Here is a 23307-nt window from a genome sequence, read left to right as displayed (position 1 = left end):
TAGCCATGTAGTATATTGCACAGCCACATAGTATATAACACAGCCCACGTAGTATATAGCACAGCCACGCAGCCGTCCGCGACCAATCAGCGACCCAGAATTTCCGTTACGAAAGTTACAGACAGACAGATGGAAGTACCTCTTTGGCAATTATATATATGGATGTTCCCTATCATAGTGTGAGGCCATGATTGTTCTTCATGGCTTTTATGTCCTCACCCCAGAAAAGCGCCACAGGTGTGATGCGCTATATATCTGAAGAATGTCCAGATCAGCCGTGTGATTGGCTGCAGCAGTCAGGTGACTAGAAGTGTGCAATGTTTCTCTGATGCCACCTGACCTCTGCAGCCAATCACAGGCCTTTGCTGCCCTGTGACGGAGCAAGGATGACATCCTTGCTCCCGTGGTTGGCACTGATCCACTTGTCGGTAACAGCAGCGGAATATGCCAGATTTCCTCATCCATGCCCTCAGTAACATTTTCGTTTAGGTCAGACAATCCCTTTAAATAATAACTGCTTTAAAGGGAGCTAATGATATAAAATGATAAGAGGGGCATACTCTTAAAGTGACGACGTCTCATACTTCAGTATTGTAACTGCTGGGGCTGTCAGGCGAATGGAATAGTACGTCAAAGGCACATACTACGACCAATCACAGGCCTCAGCAGTCAGATGGCACCAGTACCAGCGGAGACCACTGGAGCGGCCTGTGCTGGAGCGATGGGGTGCTATCTTGGTGAGGCTGCCTCATTTATCATTGTTATACCAATAGCTGAACTTTAGAGCAATTTGTAGTTAGGTCGGACAACCCCTTTCAGGGGTTAAATTATAGAAAGAAAACTGACAGTAGTCACCTGTAGAGGGAGCTCAGGAGCTTGCTGTATTCAGGTCACTATGTATAAGAGGAAGATAAATGTGATGATTGTATGGAAATATTACGTGGTTTTCAATACTGACTATAACGCGATCATTTTTTTTTTTGCAGATGGGTGCAAGGAAGTAACCAGAAACATGTGACATTTATCAACCGTAGCACAGTGTGTCACCCATGTGGGAACTTTATCGTTTTTACTGACATTGAAACAAAGCGTCAGTCTCTGCTCCAGTGTCCGTCTGGGAGGATCGGGGCGTTCGCCGCCAATCAGGGCAGTGATGTTGTGGCTTTTAGTGACGAGAAACTGCCTCCAAATCTCCATGTGTTTACCTTCCCAGGACTGGTGAGGAGAGCAGAGCTAAACGGTACTGTATGACATCACTGCCAGAACACTCCTGGATCGGGAGGAGCATTCTTTACTGTACTGCAAGTCTGAGATAGATATCATCTCTCAAATATCCAGCGATCTGTCTACCTATCTATTATCCCCAGAGATCTGTTTTACCTCTAAGTTCTGAATATATCTACCCAGGGGCATAGCTAGGGAAAAGGCATTTGCCCAAGGGGGATTGTTGGTCCAGGCGGCTGCGCTTTGTCACCCCTCGGAGGGATTTGGCCATTCTCAGTGCCAGCTCTGAAACTGACAGCCGGGTCTGAGAAGCTGGAACATGCCGGCTTCCAGCTTTCAATTGTATTTGCGTCTTTCAGCCGCGAGTGCAATTAAAGAACTGACTTCCAGATCAGGGTGATGTCGGCAGTTAGATCAAGTCATCTGATCATGCTGATGACGTAATTCCACTGCGCTGTTTAGGCGTGGTGAATGCCGGTCTGATAAGCACTCCCATGGAGCTGAAGAAACCAACGATTTATTGAAATTGCGGGTGGATTTGAGAAGACAGTGTAAGCGTGCAACGTGTGAGGAAGCAGTAGGGGGAGGTTTGTGAGGAAACGGGGACCTGTGAGGAGACAGTATGGCAGTATGTGGTGTGAGGGCGACCTGTGAGCAGACAGTGTAGCAGTATGGAGAGCGAAGGAGACCTGTGAGGCGACATTATGGCAGTATGGAGAGCAGGGGGGAGACCTGTGAGGAGGCAGTATGGCAGTATGTGGTGTGAGGGCGACCTGTGAGCAGACAGTGTAGCAGTATGGAGAGCAGGGGGGAGACCTGTGAGGAGACAGTATGGCAGTATGTGGTGTGAGGGCGACCTGTGAGCAGACAGTGTAGCAGTATGGAGAGCGGGGGGGACCTGTGAGGAGACAGTATGGCAGTATGTGGTGTGAGGGCGACCTGTGAGCAGACAGTGTAGCAGTATGGAGACCAGGGGGGAGACCTGTGAGGAGACAGTATGGCAGTATGTGGTGTGAGGGTGACCTGTGAGCAGACAGTGTAGCAGTATGGAGAGCGGGGGGGGGGGACCTGTGAGGAGACAGTATGGCAGTATGGAGAGCAGGGGGGACCTGTGAGGAGACAATATGGCAGTATGGGGTGCAAGAGGGAGCTGTGAGGGGGCAGTCTGGCAGTATGGGGACACATGAGGAGGCAATATGGGAAGCGAGGGGGACCTGTGAGGAAACAGTATCACAGTTTGGGCATTGAGGGGGACCTGTGAAGGGACTTTGTGGCAGTATGAGAAGTGAGAGGTACAGGTGAGGAGGCAGATATTTATTAATGTATGAACTCTAAGATCTATATATATCCAAGATCTATATCCATCTAGTATTTCTCGGACATTTATCTTTATTTCTCAGATATATCTGTTTTTTCCTCAGATATCGATCATCTCTCAGATAGCTATTATCTTTCAGTTTTGTTTAGCCATCATCTTTAAAATATCTATCTTTTATCTATCTCTTAGCTCTCTCATATTTATTTATTGCAGCAAAGCCAGGTATGACTGTCTTAAATCCTAGCACTGCAGGTCTTAATTAGATGTACCTGGCTAGCTTTGACTAATTAATAACCAGGAAATAGGTTCACCTTGTGTCAGTCTGCTGGATGCTGAGCAGAGTGGAGTTTGTTGAAGCTGGTGAGTGACCAGCCAAAATGTGAGCTTTTAGCTGGGAGAGAGACAAGCCAGAGTCTGTCTCTGAATGGAGACTGCATGTGGCAGCTAGGAAAGCTGAGCAGTCTATGTGTTGGAGCTGCCGAGTAATGTGCTTGGAGATGAACACTTGTGTTTGGTTCTGGAATCAGGCTGAAGTTGATACTGAGACTGGTAGGATCGTATAAAGTTGCTTCAGGAGAAAGGCCTGTAATCTGTCCGGGTGAGCCCACCCCGACACATATGGGTCTGCTGAATGAATGGTTTATTGCTATGGTGAAGAGGCTGTTTTTGGTTTTGAACTCCGTGGAGTTTTATGGAAGCAATAAAACTGCACATGTTTGGACCAAGCTGCATTGTCTGTGTGAATGCTACCCAACGCCTTCCTGAGAGCGTGATCCCTACACTATTATACATCATGTGTTAGATCTGCGTCCATCTAAGGCTGATCATACACATTAGATGGCTTTGCTGATGCTTTTCTGTCCCGTACACAGGACATATTATCATCTATCACACCTTTATCCATGAATTCTAGCCAATATCAGCCTGCGTACCGCTCTATCGCATCCTTTGTCTCACACTTTACTTTCTGTCTTAAGGCAGGTAGGTAAACTAGAGTTAATGTTTTGTGACTCCTTATTTTCCCCCTTCAGGTGGCGCACAACTGGAATATTCCCTACTGGCATTTAGTCTCTCAGGACATCACTTAGGTAGTTACTCCTCGGTTCCAGACCACCTACTTACTATCTGGTAAGGAAGCCCATGTTTATGTGGCCAGTTTTGTCGTCTGTGAACTCATGTTTTAATGCCATTATTGTAGATACATGTTGGTCAGTCATCCTGGATTTGGCAAAATACTGTAGTCTTTCATGATCCCTCTATCCGGGGATGCAACTCTTCTGTCCCTTTTTGTATTGTCTTTGAGGCGTCTTTTCTACTGGTGTCCTCCAGACTTTTGTCTTATTCAACAATGTAGAAACCGCTAGTGTTTTTTTGAAGCAAGATGACGGAAACACTCTCGAAAAGGACGCTTGGGCATCTTTTATTATAAAGTATACAGCGTCTTCAGGGATGAAAATGCCTGAAGAATGGTCAGATCACTTCTTTTAACCATTTGTTGTATTTGGAAACCTGAAGCAGTTAAAAGACGCTCAAAAGACTGAACATTTTCAGTCTTTTTCACATGAAAATCAATATCTTAATGTTTAGTGCCTTTTTCGGTAGCTTTTGGAGTGGAACCCACGTACACGCAAAGTAGGATGCTGCAGATTTTCTCATGCTTCGCACTGATGAGGGCCAACAGCCCGAAACACCGTGTCTGCGAATTGAGATACTGATTTGGCTTTTATCCTAAGTCATATTGCTCGACTCGTTAAAGGGTTGATTGTGACTTGTAGGATCGCTACTTATGCCAATATGTGGCGCTATAGAGTTTAAGTCCTCTTTTTCTCTGAAGAGGCAATTTGCATATTTATTTTCTGTGGCGGCTTTTGGTATCTCAGCCACGTGGTGCATACATTTTCGTAGATTGATCGGTGGTGCAGAGGTTGGATAATCAAGCATCTTGTTGTTTGCCGGGTGATCAGCTGACAGGTTGATAATTGTAAAGTGTAAATTAGTGAAGAGGTGGACTCTCAGAAGCCTATGATACAATGTACCTGAGTAAACAGTAAAGTATCACTGTTGTTTTTCCATTAACTATATTAGTTGTATTGAAAAAATAGTCACAATTTCCTGTCGTTACATAAATGATCCATGTCATATATGTAATGATAAATTGGGCCTAAAAACTATGAAGCAATCTCTTGAGAAGAGACGTTTTACCCTCTTGTTGGAGATTGAAACACAGCTTATTTATCGCTTTGGAAAAAACAAGAGCTAGCACTTCATCTGATCCCAATTGCTTTATGACCTCCTGCTGTGAACAGGTAATTGAAGTAGGTTATCTGCTGGAGAATAGCCACAAGAGGCTGAGATGCAACAAATCTATCACCTCCGGAGAATACTTGTTTGGTCTTCAAAAGAATTATAGCAGACTTTTTTGAGCCGGATTACAGTTCCGAATTTAGTTTTTTTTCCTGACTTGTGAATGTGGCAGCCTGTTACTGCTTAGGCACATTTTTGTTTTTCGCACAGTCTCGGATATACCCTTTAATATCCCCCGCCTGGGTTATCCAGGTGGGCAGATACCCTGAAAATTAGGGATCTCATTATTTTTTTGGACCTAGCCACATCCCATTGACCAGCCTCTATCCGAGGTCACCCATTGGAGGCATGTGGGCCTGACTTTTATCTGATAAATACAAATTTTGAATTATAATTGTCAGTCCTGGAAGACACAATTCGCTGTAGTTCTGTACTGTTTTCAAAGGAGAGCGTCCCTCCGCTAAGATCTGCGCCATTTCCGTAACACAGTTAGTACTTTTCTTTTGTTTTCTCTTTTTATTTTATGTAGTTGTATATACTGTATTGTTTTGTCCCTTTTGTAACATCTTTTGTATATTTTTATAAACACTGCTTACTTTGGGATTAAATATATAAGAAGTAATAGCTTTGTTCCTCTTGCTCTATAAACCGTATCCTTGAAGCCATACGCTAACCATAAAGACAGGCTGGAGCGAGCCGCCCGCCCCTCCCCCCCCCGGGCGGCGTAGGTGGAAGCCGCCATGACAGGGGGTTTGGAGCAGGCGACAAGTGGTGGGGGCGTGTCGTTCGTTCCAGGGGGAGGGGTAGTGGTGGAGAAGGGGATGATGGGAGCGGGGGGTGGAGCGGTTCACTTCCCGCTCTACAGAATCTGGAGCAGGAGGGAGCATCCGTTCCTCCTGCAATGGCGGCCATAGAAAGAGTGCTTTCGCAGTTGCGGGCGGCGGCGGCGTCGCAGCCGCCCGGCTGGCTGGAGGCACAGGTAGCAGGGGTATTGAGCGGTTCCAGCGGTGGCGGCAGTAGCGGCGCTGATCCCTCAGCGGCTGGGCCTGGCGAGCGGCGGTCCAGGCGCGTGCGCCCCCCTCAGCGGCTATCCCCCGATGCTGCCCCGACTCCCCAGCGACGGCGCAGGAGCCCCTCTCGGGACCCTCCGGGCCGCGCGCCTGCGTGTAAGCGCCCCAGCAGGCCGCGGTCCGGGAGGAATCCACCTGCTGCGCTGGGGCCTGCGGCGGCAGTTGGGCCCTCTCCCTCATCCACTGGGGGGTCTGGTCCCACGCGCGCCAGAGCGGCTGCTGGACGTGGTATGGGCACGGCGGGCCGCGGCGGTTACGCCTGCCCCGGGCGGCCTGGTTCCGGCGGCGCCACGAGACAGCGGGGGAGCATCCTAGTTGCAAGCGGCGCCCCAGACTCGGCGGGGCTGCCAGACTCAGCCGGGGCACGCCATTCCCCCCATGCACCTGCGATCGGGCCCGCACCACTCTATGGGATGGCGGCAGGTGGCAGCGCTGTGGTCAGCGGGTCTGGGCCCGACGGATTCCTGGCGGCCTCCTGGAGTGACGGAGTCGGCTCGGTCCCCTCTGCTGGGGGCGGAGCAGCTGGATCGGTGAGGAGCGAGGTCCACGTCCGGGTGGACGCACAGACGGCTTCGCAGGCAAGAGACGGCGGGACGGCGACGACGTCTGCGGCTGGGGGGACTGCAGCTCCCCTGCAGCCTGGTGAGAACCATTCTATGTTTTGTTTGTCCCCGGCGTTGTCGACGCCGATTATGACTGCGGTTGATCGGGTTGGGGGGTGTGTGGAGCGCGGCGAGGGAGTCGCGGTGCGTGGGGATACGAGTCGGGAAGGAGTGGGTGAGTTGCTGTCGGGGGTGCGGGAGTTGTTGTCACGGTTGAACAGTGGTAGGGCAGGGCCGTCCCCTTTGTCAGCTTGGGTCGGATCGTCCGATTCAGGGTTAACGTTGTTGGGCAGCGGTTCAGGTGACCAGGGTAGGTCGGCTGAGCCGGTCTCGGTGTCAGTACAGACGGAGAAGGAGAAGGAAGGGGGTATTCGGCTGGATGATAAGGCACGTGGTGAGGTGTATGTGTGCTTTGAAGGGCCGTTGGGGGCGCATTTGAAGAAGGAAGTGCGCGAGAAGATTTGGAAAGATGAGTACGTGGAGATATTTTCACTGTTACCACTGGAAAAATTTAACTTGGACAAGAATAAAAAAGAGGATAGTAAGAAGGAGGATGAGGAGAAGCGGCGTTGGCGACTGATTCCTCAGACGTTTGTGAACTGGCTTCAGGCATTTGCGATTTTGGCAAGTGTTATTGGCGAAAAGGCTCCCGAGAATTGCTCAGCCTTGTTTTGTTATATGGATTCCATAGGGGAGGCGCATAGGGTTTATGGTGGTCAAGCATGGTCAAGGTATGATGAGCAGTTTCGGCAGCGGAAGGCGGTTCGTCCAGCGATCAGATGGGATCAGAAGGACATCGGTTTGTGGTTACGCGTAATGGCGCCGACGAAGTTTGGTCAATCCTTTCAAGGGGGGGCCGGAACTTCCGGCCAAGGCTTTGGACAGGGTTCCTCTGCGGGAGCCGGGGGTCAGGCGGGTCAATCCGGAAGTCAGAAGCATGGCGTGTGTTGGCAGTTCAACGAGGGCCAATGTAAGTTCGGGGCGACTTGCAAGTTCAAGCATTTGTGCTCGCACTGCAATGGTGCCTCCCACGGAGCCTCCAAATGTTTTAAGAAGAAAGGGAAGCCTGAGGGTAATCCCAAAGGGGGCGACTCCGGTGAGGTTGGACGCGATGGCCCCCTATCTAAATAGGTATCCCGATAGGGAGGGGGCAGAGTTGCTCCGGGCTGGGTTTGATGTTGGTTTTTCTATACCGGCTCCGGGTTTTGCGATACCACCGACGCTGAAGAACCTGAAATCGGCCGGGTTGCACGCTTCGGTGGTGTCTGAAAAGTTGGGCAAAGAGGTGGCGTTGGGGAGGATGTCTGGTCCTTTTCTTACCCCCCCTTTGGAGGATTTGGTTGTGTCACCCCTGGGCGTTGTGCCCAAGAAAGAGCCGAATAAGTTCCGGCTCATTCAGCATTTGTCATACCCGAAGGGGAGGTCGGTTAACGATGGGATTGATCCGGAGCTTTGTTCGGTGGTTTATACTTCATTTGATGAAGCAGCCAGGTGGGTGCGCATTTGCGGCAAGGGAGCGTTGTTGGCCAAGACTGATATTGAGTCGGCCTTTCGTTTGTTGCCCGTTCATCCCGATAGCGTGAGGTTGTTAGGCTGTTATTGGGACGGTGCGTTCTACGTTGATCGATGTTTGCCGATGGGCTGTTCACTGTCGTGTGCTTATTTCGAGGCTTTCAGTTCCTTTCTGGAGTGGGCGGTGCGGGATGTGTCCGGTTTAGACTCAGTAATTCATTATTTGGATGACTTCTTGTGTATAGGCCCTGGGCAGTCTCAATGTTGTGAGGTCCTGTTAAGGACAGTTGTTTGGGTGGCGGAGCGCTTCGGGGTCCCGTTGGCACCGGGCAAGACGGAGGGCCCGTGTACGAGCTTGTCTTTTTTGGGCATTGTCATCGATTCTGAGAAGTGGGAGTTTAGGTTGCCGGTGGACAAGGTTTTGGGTTTGAGGGACGAGGTGGCGCGAGCTAGGCGTGTGAAAAAATTGCCACTGCGTGAGGTGCAGTCGCTCTTGGGGAAGTTGAATTTTGCGTGTCGAATTATTCCCATGGGGAGAATTTTTTCACGTAGATTGGCCAGTGCTACGGCCGGGGTCACCGCCCCGCATCATTTTGTGCGTTTGTCAGCTGAGCACAAGGCTGACTTGGAGGTTTGGGACCGTTTTTTGTCCTGTTACAACGGGCGTTCATTGATGATGGAGGAGGCAGTGGGCAATGCTGATTTAGACTTGTTCACTGACGCTTCAGGCGGTATTGGTTTTGGGGCCTTTTTTGGGGGCCGTTGGTGTGCGGCCAGGTGGCCAGAAGCCTGGGTTGAAACAGGTTTGGTGCGGAACATCACGTTGTTGGAAATTTTTCCGATTTTGGTGGCGGTGCGGATCTGGGGCGACGAATTTCGGAACAAAAGGGTGCGCTTTAACTGTGATAATATGGCTGTGGTGTGCGCCATTAACAGTTTGACGACGGCGTCTCCCCCGGTGATCAGAGTGCTTCGGCAGTTGGTTTTGTCTTGTTTACACCTGAATGCTTATTTCACAGCTTCACATGTGCCTGGTGTTAATAATTGTGTTGCCGATTCTTTGTCTCGTTTCCAGTGGGAGCGTTTCCGGTCGCTGGCGCCGGATGCCGAGGAGACAGGCCTGGAATGCCCGGCGGAACTTTGGAACGTGGTGTCCGGGCTGCAGAGCCTTTAATCCAAGCGTCTTTAGCCCCAAGTACGTGGTCGGTTTATCAGGCGGTATGGAACAGTTGGGAGAGTTGGCTGGCGACTTGTGGTGTCGGGAGTACGGGTTTTGATCAGGTGGGAGCATTGTTGCTGTGGTTGAGACATGGGGCGGATCAGGGATGGTCGGCAGCGAAGGTGGATAGGACGATTGCGGCTTTAGCCTTTGGTTTCAGGCTTCGGGGTTTTCAGGACGTGACAAAGTCCTTTCTGGTGAAGCAGGCTGCGAAGGGGCTGAGAAGATCAGGCAGCCGAGGAGATTGTAGGCGCCCGGTGTCCTTTGAAATGTTGGAGCGGTTGGGGGCACGTTTGAGTGACGTATGCGTTTCCAGTTTCGAGGTTGCGCTATTTCGCTTAGCTTTTTCCTTGGCCTTTTACGGAGCGTTGAGGATTGGGGAACTGGTGTCGCCCACTACGGTTCGTCAAGGGGGCCTGTGGGCGGTGGACGTTTTTGTTTCCGATGGGTCAATGCAGTTCTGGATTCGGAAGTCTAAGACAGATCAGATGGGGCGGGGTAAAAAGGTTGTTTTGGGCGCAGTTCCTGGTTCTGTTATGTGTCCTATTCGTTGCTGGCAGGTTTTTGTTAGGTTGCATCCGCGGGGTGATGGGCCTTTGTTGTGTCACGAGGATGGGTCTTTCCTGTCCAAATATCAGTTTGTAGCGGTTTTTCGGCAGTGTTTAAAGGCCATCGGGGTAGATGCGGCCAGGTTCGCCTCCCATTCTTTCAGGATTGGGGCTGCCACCGAGGCGGCACGAAACGGGTTGGCTCCGGAGGTGGTGCAAAGAATTGGGCGGTGGGAATCCGGCCGCTATCGGAGTTATGTGAGGCCTTGAACATCTGGGAACGGTTGATATTTTGCGTGTGTGGGCTTTTGGTCTAAGTTGTTTATGTTTTTCAGGTCCATCCTCGTTGTTGGTGTGGATCGTCGGCCACTCATATGTGTACTGGGGCGCGAGACGGGCCGACGTCAGGCAGGATGGAAGACAGCTCGGGTTTTCCAGGGACGTGGCCGTCATCAGGTGGTTGGGGTTTCGGGGTTTAAGTTGGAACAGAGTCTTGGAGGAGGTACACAATGGCATTCGTCTGGATAGGCCTCCTGACATTTTGGTTCTGCACGTTGGGGGAAACGACCTGGGAATTCGTCCTTGTCGAGAGTTGATACGGGACATAAAACACGACATGCTCCGGCTATGGGTTTCGTTTCGGGAGATGTCGATCGTGTGGTCCGAGATTGTTCCTCGTACATCTTGGAGGCACGCCAGGTCGGTGGAGAAGATAAATAGAGCCCGGATTAAGGTGAACCGGGCCGTGTCGGGTTTTGTTGTGCGAAACGGAGGGATGGCCGTGCGCCATTTTGAGTTGGAGCGCGGTGGTGACCAATTTCTTTTGGGAAACGGGGTCCATCTAAACGCGGTAGGCATAGATTTGTGGGCTTTGGGGTTGCAGTCGGGAATTGAGCGGGCCATAGCGGTTAAGGTTGGTGGGGTTTCGGTTACTTGAGGGGGTCAAGTATCCTCATGGTGGCGGGGGGAGGGGTCCTTGGAGTTGGTGCTAAATTGGCCTGGGGGGTCCGTCGGGATACGGACTCTCCAGTTGGTTTAAGTTTTGGTTGCGGGTCTGGTGATCTGGGGGAATCGTGGTAATGGTGGGCCAGATTCCTAAGTTGGAAGTGGACAATGGTAACCCTTCGGGGTATTTTGGTGCTCTCGAGCCTGTGGGGTAACGGCTGAGAGTAATCTACGGTTGGTCTCTTGTCCACTTGTTCATACTATGGGTGACACCAGATTTTAGCTTCAAGGACCCCTTCCCAGCTGTTTATGGTTATATGTTTTGTTTGTAATAATAAAGGCCGCTGTGGCCAATTATATCCAACTTGAGACTCATGTCGTTATTCGGAGGTTGGGAGGAAAAGGGGTCGGTGATCCCTTGGGAAGGCACTTAATAAGGGGGGTAGTCGACAATACCAATGTCACGAGCGTCCAATCAGCCTGTGTAAACAATTGGTGGTGACAGCTAGTTTTCCATGTAACTGGATTGGAATATATATATACTGTGAGTTCCTCAAAACCGGCCTAGTTGCGAAAGCAATCGTGACTTTGTCCATCACTGGTCAGTCAGTTGAGTAACTGTCCTGATGACTGGAGGCAGCGGTGGGCTGGTTGTGACAACTTGGTAGCAGGGGTGAGATTTCTGCGGGATGCCCCGGCTGGGTTCCTGAACAATCCTGTAAAAAGTTATGCCGTTTCCATAAATAGTATGACATCACCTCGTCTTTTATGTCTAAAGCACCTTATGAATCAAAACACTTAACTCAGTCACCTGATGAATCGACTCGATATCTGCTCTATAGAAAACTAGTGGACCCTCTTTACTACAGAGCAGCCAATAAAAATAGCTTTTCACTCTGTTTTCCTGGAAGGTCTTGAGCCTCCACAGAAACATGGCAGTATAGCTTGGAAGATTCCTGCACGTGGAGTAAGAAGAAACTACAGTATATTGTCAGCTGCCAGAAGGGGAAGGAGACTGATTCTGTTTAGAGCAGTCCCAGCAGCACAGATACCTTGTATATTAAAATAGTTAAGACAAGTATTTCTGGTCTTTTGACATGAAAATTATTCCTGCAATAAACTCTTTCGTGATTCTACTATTTTATACATAACAGTGTTTTTTTTTTTACGTTGTAGGAACTGGCACGAAGGTATTGCCCTATGCAGTGTGTCAGATTCCCAATCCAACTTTACCAGTTTGACGTTCAACCCCATGGACTGGCATCAGTTGTGTTTGTCTAGTGCGGAGTGTCTTAGTCTCTGGAATGTTGAAGTATGTGACACAGTGTACAACCTGAAATCAATGTAAGCATTCACTTACTGACAACTTACTGACACTTCAATTTTGTCTTTTAACAGTGACCACCTATAATACGCCATACTTGCTCCTATTGTTTTAAGTCCAATGCTACATGTATATGCTTAAACGTTAGGACAGAGGAGGTCTCCTTGGAGCATGTTGTAGACTAGGAAATGTTATCATTCTTGGTTCTTTAAGTTTGAAGAATAGCTCTACATGCTGATATAAAGTTCTTGTAAAGTATAGTAACGGGGGCTCCTGACGGAGGCTCTGACGCAGGTATGAACAGAGCCATAAACTACATCTGTACTGAGTTGGCCATTGTTTCACAATATAATGCCACATCATCATTTAATCCTCATCAGTACTGTAATGTTAAGTTTACATTCTTGTTAAAGCGAGTCTGAGAGCAGGTTTTTGCTGAATAATCTGAGAGCAGCATAATATAGGGTCTGAGACCCTGATTCCAGGGATGTATCACTTATTAGGTTGTGTGTTATAGTTTCATTACAATCAGCGTTTTATCATAAGGAGATTATCACTGCAGGACTACATCTCAAGTGCAGAGCAGTCAGGCTAGTCTGTGTAAACCTGGCCCCCACTGTTCATTGGCTGATAATGAACATTATCCACAGGAAGCTGCCAATCAGGGGTGGGAGATGGTAATACACAGCCCATAAGTCTTCACTCTGCTACATCTACATCAGACAAACAAGCAGCCAAGTAAGCCAGTTAGTGGTACATCCCTGGAATAAGGATCTCTGTCCCTACATCAAGCTGCTATCAAATATACCAAATCTACTGAAAATAGATATTGAGCAAAAGTTTCAATCGCTGATAACATAAATGCATTTAATACATAATGGTGGTGTTATTCATTCATAGACCAATCAAACTTCTCAACGAAGATGGTTTAATGGCTGAAGAAGACGGCCATCTCAGTCTCCTTTCCAACGTCGGACCTCAAGTACCCTTACATGCCATTGCTGGCTTAGTGGGTGATGAAGTGGAAGGGTTCATCGTAAGTTATCTAAATCAGAAAGGCTATACTACTAACATTGAACACAATATATTATTATTCCTTTATGCCAGCTTCAAAAAGTAATTTAATTTCAAGGTTTAGAAAATTATTTCACAAGTTTTTGATTTCTTTTGTGTGTGGGGTCTGTACTGTGTATGGCCATTGGGTAGATATTATAGCAGAAAAAAATATTTTGTTATCACAAACTCTACTCTTCTTTTTCTAAATTAGTTTTTTTTGCATTTAAGCCAAAAGAAGAAAGAAAACCAGTTGTGAAACCCAGTAGCCATTGCTGGAGCTCAACATCCCTATTGTTTGTGGGATGTAAAGGAGGACAACTACTGTCTGTTAACCCCGAGACACAGAAAATGACTGCTCTGAGCCTAACAGAGCCGCCTACAGCTGGTAATAAGTCCATTAGAACGGTATTATTCATGCTTTAATAGATGGCTCATGGTGATTATGACCATGCTTCTGGTGATGTCAGGTCAACAGGGCAGCTCTTTCCCTTCTGGTCTACTCTGTCAAAAGTGCGTCACTATGGATGTAATCTTGATTAAGAGCCAGCTCCCCGCAGTTAGGCATTGGAAAGCTGCCTGCTATTCAGCATAAAATCAGCAGTGATGTCTCATCAACAGAACGAAACGGAAGAGAAGATACTGCTCTGTCGATGTGATGTCACCGGAAGCAGGAGAATCGCCATGACCGCTCAGCCGGCAGAGATCGTCGTCAGGCAGGTAGTTAGCAACCGGCCAGTAAGTTCTTAGCCCTATACGACAAAATAGTAGATAAGAAAGGGCTGTCTGGTAGACAGCTGGTAAAGGACAACCCCATCTGGCAGAGGACAGCCCCATCTGGTAAAGGACAACCCCATCTGGTAGAGGGCAGCCCCATCTGGTAGAGGACAACCCCATATAATAGAAGACAACCCTCATCTGGTAGAGGACATCCCATCTGGTAGAGGACAAACCCATCTAGTAGAGGACAGCTCCATCTGGTATAGGACAGCCCCATATGGTAGAGGACAATCCCATGTGGTAGAGGACAACCCCATATGATAGAGGACAATCTTATATGATAAAGGACAATCCCATCTGGTAGAGGACAGCCCCATATGGTAGAGGACAATCCCATCTTGTAAAGGACAGTCCCATCTGGGAGAGGGCAACCCCATATAATAGAGGACAATCCCATCCTGTAAAGTACAATCCCATCTAGTAGAGGACAATCCCATCTGGTAGAGGACAACCCCATATGATAGAGGACAATCTTATATGATAAAGGACAATCCCATCTGGTAGAGGACAGCCCCATATGGTAGAGGACAATCCCATCTGGTAAAGGACAGTCCCATCTGGGAGAGGGCAACCCCATATAATAGAGGACAATCCCATCTTGTACAGTACAATCCCATCTAGTAGAGGACAGCCCCATATGGTAGAGGACAACCCCATCTGGTAGAGGACAGCCCCATATGATAGAGGACAATCCCATCCGGTAAAGTACAATCCCATCTAGTATAGGACAGCCCCATCTGGTAGAGGACAGCCCCATCTGGTAGAGGACAGCCCCATCTGGTAGAGGACAATCCCATCTTGTAAAGGACAGTCCCATCTGGGAGAGGGCAACCCCATATAATAGAGGTCAATCCCATCCTGTAAAGTACAATCCCATCTAGTTAGAGGACAATCCCATCTGGTAGAGGACAACCCCATATGATAGAGGACAATCCTATATGATAGAGGACAATCCCATCTGGTAGAGGACAGCCCCATATGGTAGAGGACAATCCCATCTTGTAAAGGACAGTCCCATCTGGGAGAGGGCAACCCCATATAATAGAGGACAATCCCATCCTGTAAAGTACAATCCCATCTAGTTAGAGGACTGTTGTGAATTCTGTTGTCGGGCTCCCTCCTGTGGTCATGAATGGTACTTCGGCTGGTTCTGTCCATGGACTTCCTCTGGTGGGTGTTTCTGAGTTTCCTTCCACAGGTGACGAGGTTAATTCGTTAGCTGGCTGCTCTATTTAACTCCACTTAAATCTTTGCTCCATGCCACCTGTCTATGTTCCAGTATTGGTCTAGTTCACTCCTGGATCGTTCTTGTGACCTGTCTTTCCAGCAGAAGCTAAGTTCCAGCTTGTATTTCTTTGGTTTGCTATTTTTCTGTCCAGCTTGCTATTTTTATTGTTGTCTTGCTTGCTGGAAGCTCTGGGACGCAGAGGGAGCGCCTCCGCACCGTGAGTCGGTTCGGAGGGTCTTTTTTGCGCTCTCTGCGTGGTCTTTTTGTATGTTTTTGTGCTGACCGCAAAGTAACCTTTCCTATCCTCGGTCTGTTCAGTAAGTCGGGCCTCACTTTGCTAAATCTATTTCATCTCTGTGTTTGTATTTTCATCTTTACTCACAGTCATTATATGTGGGGGGCTGCCTTTTCCTTTGGGGAATTTCTCTGAGGCAAGGTAGGCTTTATTTTTCTATCTTCAGGGCTAGCTAGTTCCTTAGGCTGTGCCGAGTTGCATAGGGAGCGTTAGGCGCAATCCACGGCTATTTCTAGTGTGTTTGATAAGATTAGGGATTGCGGTCAGCAGAGTTCCCACGTCCCAGAGCTCGTCCTTTATTATCAGTAACTATCAGGTCATTCCGTGTGCTCTTAACCACCAGGTCCATTATTGTCCTGACCACCAGGTCATAACAGAGGACAATCCCATCTGGTAGAGGACAACCCCATATGATAGAGGACAATCCTATATGATAGAGGACAATCCCATCTAGTAGAGGACAGCCCCATATGGTAGAGGACAATCCCATCTTGTAAAGGACAGTCCCATCTGGGAGAGGGCAACCCCATATGATAGAGGACAATCCCATCTGGTAGAGGACAGCCCCATATGGTAGAGGACAATCCCATCTGGTAAAGGACAGTCCCATCTGGGAGAGGGCAACCCCATATAATAGAGGACAATCCCATCCTGTAAAGTACAATCCCATCTAGTAGAGAACAATCCCATCTGGTAGAGGACAACCCCATGTCATAGAGGACAATCCTATATGATAGTGGACAATCCCATCCTGTAAAGTACAATCCCATCTAGTAGAGAACAATCCCATCTGGTAGAGGACAACCCCATATCATAGAGGACAATCCTATATGATAGTGGACAATCCCATCTGGTTAAGGACAACCCCATATCATAGAGGACAATCCTATATGATAGTGGACAATCCCATCTGGTTAAGGACAGTCCCATCTGGAGGAGGGCAACCCCATATAATAGAGGACAATCCCATCTTGTGAAGTACAATCCCATCTAGTAGAGGACAGCCCCATCTGGTAGAGGACAACCCCATCTGGTAGAGGACAGCCCCATATGGTAGAGGACGGCCCCATCTGGTAGAGGACGGCCCCATCTGGTAGAGCACAGCCCCATCTGGTAGAGCACAGCCCCATCTGGTAGAGCACAGCCCCATATGGTAGAGCACAGCCCCATATGGTAGAGGACAACCCCATATGACAGAGGACAACCCCATCTGGTAGAGGACAACCCCATATGATAGAGGACAACCCCATCTGGTAGAGGACAACCCCATATGATAGAGGACAACCCCATCTAGTAGAGGACAGCCCCATATGGTAGAGGACAACCCCATCTGGTAGAGGACAACCCCATATGATAGAGGACAACCCCATCTGGTAGAGGACAGCCCCATCTGGTAGAGGACAGCCCCATCTGGTAGAGGACAGCCCCATCTGGTAGAGGACAATCCCATCTTGTAAAGGACAGTCCCATCTGGGAGAGGGCAACCCCATATAATAGAGGTCAATCCCATCCTGTAAAGTACAATCCCATCTAGTTAGAGGACAATCCCATCTGGTAGAGGACAACCCCATATGATAGAGGACAATCCTATATGATAGAGGACAATCCCATCTGGTAGAGGACAGCCCCATATGGTAGAGGACAATCCCATCTTGTAAAGGACAGTCCCATCTGGGAGAGGGCAACCCCATATAATAGAGGACAATCCCATCCTGTAAAGTACAATCCCATCTAGTTAGAGGACTGTTGTGAATTCTGTTGTCGGGCTCCCTCCTGTGGTCATGAATGGTACTTCGGCTGGTTCTGTCCATGGACTTCCTCTGGTGGGTGTTTCTGAGTTTCCTTCCACAGGTGACGAGGTTAATTCGTTAGCTGGCTGCTCTATTTAACTCCACTTAAATCTTTGCTCCATGCCACCTGTCTATGTTCCAGTATTGGTCTAGTTCATTCCTGGATCGTTCTTGTGACCTGTCTTCCCAGCAGAAGCTAAGTTCCAGCTTGTATTTCTTTGGTTTGCTATTTTTCTGTCCAGCTTGCTATTTTTATTGTTGTCTTGCTTGCTGGAAGCTCTGGGACGCAGAGGGAGCGCCTCCGCACCGTGAGTCGGTGCGGAGGGTCTTTTTTGCGCTCTCTGCGTGGTCTTTTTGTATGTTTTTGTGCTGACCGCAAAGTAACCTTTCCTATCCTCGGTCTGTTCAGTAAGTCGGGCCTCACTTTGCTAAATCTATTTCATCTCTGTGTTTGTATTTTCATCTTTACTCACAGTCATTATATGTGGGGGGCTGCCTTTTCCTTTGGGGAATTTCTCTGAGGCAAGGTAGGCTTTATTTTTCTATCTTCAGGGCTAGCTAGTTCCTTAGGCTGTGCCGAGTTGCATAGGGAGCGTTAGGCGCAATCCACGGCTATTTCTAGTGTGTTTGATAAGATTAGGGATTGCGGTCAGCAGAGTTCCCACGTCCCAGAGCTCGTCCTTTATTATCAGTAACTATCAGGTCATTCCGTGTGCTCTTAACCACCAGGTCCATTATTGTCCTGACCACCAGGTCATAACAGAGGACAATCCCATCTGGTAGAGGACAACCCCATATGATAGAGGACAATCCTATATGATAGAGGACAATCCCATCTAGTAGAGGACAGCCCCATATGGTAGAGGACAATCCCATCTTGTAAAGGACAGTCCCATCTGGGAGAGGGCAACCCCATATGATAGAGGACAATCCCATCTGGTAGAGGACAGCCCCATATGGTAGAGGACAATCCCATCTGGTAAAGGACAGTCCCATCTGGGAGAGGGCAACCCCATATAATAGAGGACAATCCCATCCTGTAAAGTACAATCCCATCTAGTAGAGAACAATCCCATCTGGTAGAGGACAACCCCATATCATAGAGGACAATCCTATATGATAGTGGACAATCCCATCCTGTAAAGTACAATCCCATCTAGTAGAGAACAATCCCATCTGGTAGAGGACAACCCTATATCATAGAGGACAATCCTATATGATAGTGGACAATCCCATCTGGTTAAGGACAACCCCATATCATGGAGGACAATCCTATATGATAGTGGACAATCCCATCTGGTTAAGGACAGTCCCATCTGGAGGAGGGCAACCCCATATAATAGAGGACAATCCCATCTTGTGAAGTACAATCCCATCTAGTAGAGGACAGCCCCATCTGGTAGAGGACAACCCCATCTGGTAGAGGACAGCCCCATATGGTAGAGGACGGCCCCATCTGGTAGAGGACGGCCCCATCTGGTAGAGCACAGCCCCATCTGGTAGAGCACAGCCCCATCTGGTAGAGCACAGCCCCATATGGTAGAGCACAGCCCCATATGGTAGAGGACAACCCCATATGACAGAGGACAACCCCATCTGGTAGAGGACAACCCCATATGATAGAGGACAACCCCATCTGGTAGAGGACAACCCCATATGATAGAGGACAACCCCATCTAGTAGAGGACAGCCCCATATGGTAGAGGACAACCCCATCTGGTAGAGGACAACCCCATATGATAGAGGACAACCCCATCTGGTAGAGGACAGCCCCATCTGGTAGAGGACAGCCCCATCTGGTAGAGGACAGCCCCATCTGGTAGAGGACAATCCCATCTTGTAAAGGACAGTCCCATCTGGGAGAGGGCAACCCCATATAATAGAGGTCAATCCCATCCTGTAAAGTACAATCCCATCTAGTTAGAGGACAATCCCATCTGGTAGAGGACAACCCCATATGATAGAGGACAATCCTATATGATAGAGGACAATCCCATCTGGTAGAGGACAGCCCCATATGGTAGAGGACAATCCCATCTTGTAAAGGACAGTCCCATCTGGGAGAGGGCAACCCCATATAATAGAGGACAATCCCATCCTGTAAAGTACAATCCCATCTAGTTAGAGGACTGTTGTGAATTCTGTTGTCGGGCTCCCTCCTGTGGTCATGAATGGTACTTCGGCTGGTTCTGTCCATGGACTTCCTCTGGTGGGTGTTTCTGAGTTTCCTTCCACAGGTGACGAGGTTAATTCGTTAGCTGGCTGCTCTATTTAACTCCACTTAAATCTTTGCTCCATGCCACCTGTCTATGTTCCAGTATTGGTCTAGTTCACTCCTGGATCGTTCTTGTGACCTGTCTTCCCAGCAGAAGCTAAGTTCCAGCTTGTATTTCTTTGGTTTGCTATTTTTCTGTCCAGCTTGCTATTTTTATTGTTGTCTTGCTTGCTGGAAGCTCTGGGACGCAGAGGGAGCGCCTCCGCACCGTGAGTCGGTGCGGAGGGTCTTTTTTGCGCTCTCTGCGTGGTCTTTTTGTATGTTTTTGTGCTGACCGCAAAGTAACCTTTCCTATCCTCGGTCTGTTCAGTAAGTCGGGCCTCACTTTGCTAAATCTATTTCATCTCTGTGTTTGTATTTTCATCTTTACTCACAGTCATTATATGTGGGGGGCTGCCTTTTCCTTTGGGGAATTTCTCTGAGGCAAGGTAGGCTTTATTTTTCTATCTTCAGGGCTAGCTAGTTCCTTAGGCTGTGCCGAGTTGCATAGGGAGCGTTAGGCGCAATCCACGGCTATTTCTAGTGTGTTTGATAAGATTAGGGATTGCGGTCAGCAGAGTTCCCACGTCCCAGAGCTCGTCCTTTATTATCAGTAACTATCAGGTCATTCCGTGTGCTCTTAACCACCAGGTCCATTATTGTCCTGACCACCAGGTCATAACAGAGGACAATCCCATCTGGTAGAGGACAACCCCATATGATAGAGGACAATCCTATATGATAGAGGACAATCCCATCTAGTAGAGGACAGCCCCATATGGTAGAGGACAATCCCATCTTGTAAAGGACAGTCCTATCTGGGAGAGGGCAACCCCATATGATAGAGGACAATCCCATCTGGTAGAGGACAGCCCCATATGGTAGAGGACAATCCCATCTAGTAGAGAACAATCCCATCTGGTAGAGGACAACCCCATATCATAGAGGACAATCCTATATGATAGTGGACAATCCCATCCTGTAAAGTACAATCCCATCTAGTAGAGAACAATCCCATCTGGTAGAGGACAACCCCATATCATAGAGGACAATCCTATATGATAGTGGACAATCCCATCTGGTTAAGGACAACCCCATATCATAGAGGACAATCCTATATGATAGTGGACAATCCCATCTGGTTAAGGACAGTCCCATCTGGAGGAGGGCAACCCCATATAATAGAGGACAATCCCATCTTGTGAAGTACAATCCCATCTAGTAGAGGACAGCCCCATCTGGTAGAGGACAACCCCATCTGGTAGAGGACAGCCCCATATGGTAGAGGACGGCCCCATCTGGTAGAGGACGGCCCCATCTGGTAGAGCACAGCCCCATCTGGTAGAGCACAGCCCCATATGGTAGAGCACAGCCCCATATGGTAGAGGACAACCCCATATGACAGAGGACAACCCCATCTGGTAGAGGACAACCCCATATGATAGAGGACAACCCCATCTGGTAGAGGACAACCCCATATGATAGAGGACAGCCCCATCTGGTAGAGGACAACCCCATCTGGTAGAGGACAGCCCCATCTGGTAGAGGACAACTTCATATGATAGAGGACAATCCCATCTGGTAAAGGATAATCCCATATAGTAGAGGACAGCCCCATCTGGTAGAGTACAACCCTCATCTGGTAGAGGACAGCCCCATCTGGTAGAGGACAGCCCCATCTGGTAGAGGACAACCCCAAGATGTCATCGAAATACACTGCTTTCGCAGTAGACCATGCTTCTGATTCACTGAAAATTTCACGCCGCTCGCTGACGGGTAAAATCTGCAATAAAATTCATTGACATACAGCTGATTTGAACAGTTCTGATTTTTTCCGCAGCATGTGGAGATTTACTAAATGCCATGCACTTTGCTACCTTTCATACACTGTAGAATATTCCCTAATAGAAAAGTTTTCTTTTTCCAGGAACATCACCAAGAGTGGCTTTATACGAGGGAACCATAGAAACGATGGCACTTCACAGGGAAGGACTATACATAGGAGGAAGTGTAAGATCTTTTTAATTTGTGTCTAATTAAATATTTAGTTACCACATCATTATTACTGTTTCCGAGCAGAAGTAAAGGCTTTGTACATGTGCCGCTCTAAAAATATTTCAGATTTTTAAATTAAATCAAGCTTTCTTAAGTATGAACTCTCATCTGTGATAGTATGAATGAGGAGGATAGCCGACCATTACTTATTGCGCTACCGCCGTGTATGCGGTGTCCACGGTCAGACTGTGTGCGACATGGCACATTTCTGCTCTGTGTCTATTGCGACCAGCTAAGCGTCCTTCTCCGGAATTAACCATGATATGTTATGGTTAATTTAGTGACAATGTACAACTGGTGAAGAAAGGTTGAACTTGATGGACCTAGGACTTTTTTCAACCTATGGAACAGGTTTCTCTCTTTGGTGTTGAATCCAGCATGAGAACTAACTACATCTGTGGCCCCTGGACAGGAGCCCTAACAACCACCTATCTGCCTACCTGACCTGGTGTCACATCACATGTATGTCACTCTACAACAATGACATTGCTCCAGGCCTACTAATCACAACAAGAGCCAGAGAAGTCATCAGATAATGGCTCTCATCCAGCGGCCACAGATTACTAACATGGCCACCGGACCAGGTCCTGTGAATCAATTCACACCATCTCTAGAGCTAACCGAACATTGAGATCTACTGGTTCCTGCTGAGATCTACCAGTAGGCTGTGATCTCCTTTTTTTTCTACCACTAATACACACCATGCTCCATTTGCAATGAATTCACCAATACAACATATTTCAGCATACATCTTTTAGATTTTTGCATATTTTAGTAGGTACACTAGGTGACGTTGTTACCATAGATAGTCCTTGGCTTTCATTTATGGATATAATGGTTTCTACATTTATTCTTATTTCTATGTAGGATGGCATCTTATGGTTATGCTCCATAAAAGGTTCCGAGTTTAACATGAAAGAATGTTGGAACGCGCAAGAACCTATTGAAAGCATCAGTTCTTCACCAGACTACAAGAGGCTTTCCATTGCTACGCTGACGGTATGACCACACATCTGAGACTTGGGCAAGTTCTCTGTTCCACTGTCACCTACATGATAGGAAGTTTTTGTTTATCCTCAAATTTTCCCTAAGCCATGACTATTCTGAGGCTTATTTTCCTGTTCTGCCACTAACGTGGTAGGCACCATATTGGTTTCTCAATGGCACAGCTATTTAAAAATGTGTAGATCTGTGCCCGGTAACGGGAGAGAATGTGGCGCTCCGGCGTACAGCAAATCGGTGGGAGTATTAGAAGTTGGACCCTTACCAGACTGATATTGATGGGTATCCTAAGGACAGGACATCAATATTAAAGTCAAGGTTCTGCCATTCTACCTCCACATAAATGGGACTGAGCTGCAGTCACTGCTACCTTGTCTATGTAAGCAAGAAATGAAATGCAGTCCCCTGATTCCAGGGATCAGGTATGAATTAGGGGGGATTAGGCCCTCTGATGATCGGATATGACCTACTCTGTATCTCCTTATATTGGTGGCTCTTCCCTCTTCTTATTTGTGCGATTGCTTTGTAATATCAGATCAAATGCGCTGAGATATGAAGGCGATGAATAAATGAAGATTTATGTGTGTTCATACAATACTACAATTTAATGATTGTAATAAGGCTTCTTTTTGTATATTTTAGGGTTCTGTGTACATATACAATAAATCTGGAGACCCAGTTAAGATAATGAATACATGTAGTGATGAATTAACTGCGGCTGACTTTTTAACTAACGGGAACAAGTACGGCTTGGTGAGTCAGTATTCTCTGCTGTGGAAAACAC

The 23307-nt window shown here is 48.0% G+C and overlaps 1 protein-coding gene across 1 annotated transcript in view; it reads left to right on the top strand.

The window, feature by feature from the left end:
* The window catches only part of CFAP43 (cilia and flagella associated protein 43), a 101696-nt gene that overhangs the window by 1854 nt on the left and 76535 nt on the right, over window positions 1-23307 (top strand). The window contains exons 2-9 of the mRNA XM_069763978.1: window positions 987-1240; window positions 3574-3670; window positions 11919-12086; window positions 12967-13102; window positions 13351-13507; window positions 21394-21476; window positions 22389-22520; window positions 23166-23276. Coding sequence (XP_069620079.1) covers window positions 987-1240; window positions 3574-3670; window positions 11919-12086; window positions 12967-13102; window positions 13351-13507; window positions 21394-21476; window positions 22389-22520; window positions 23166-23276 — 1138 coding nt within the window. The remainder of the gene's footprint in view (window positions 1-986; window positions 1241-3573; window positions 3671-11918; window positions 12087-12966; window positions 13103-13350; window positions 13508-21393; window positions 21477-22388; window positions 22521-23165; window positions 23277-23307) is intronic.

Source organism: Ranitomeya imitator, chromosome 4 (genome assembly GCF_032444005.1).
Source record: "Ranitomeya imitator isolate aRanImi1 chromosome 4, aRanImi1.pri, whole genome shotgun sequence".
NCBI lineage: Eukaryota > Metazoa > Chordata > Amphibia > Anura > Dendrobatidae > Ranitomeya > Ranitomeya imitator.
The sequence above is the reverse complement of the archived record's forward strand: the minus strand, read 5'-3'. Positions and strand labels throughout refer to the sequence as shown.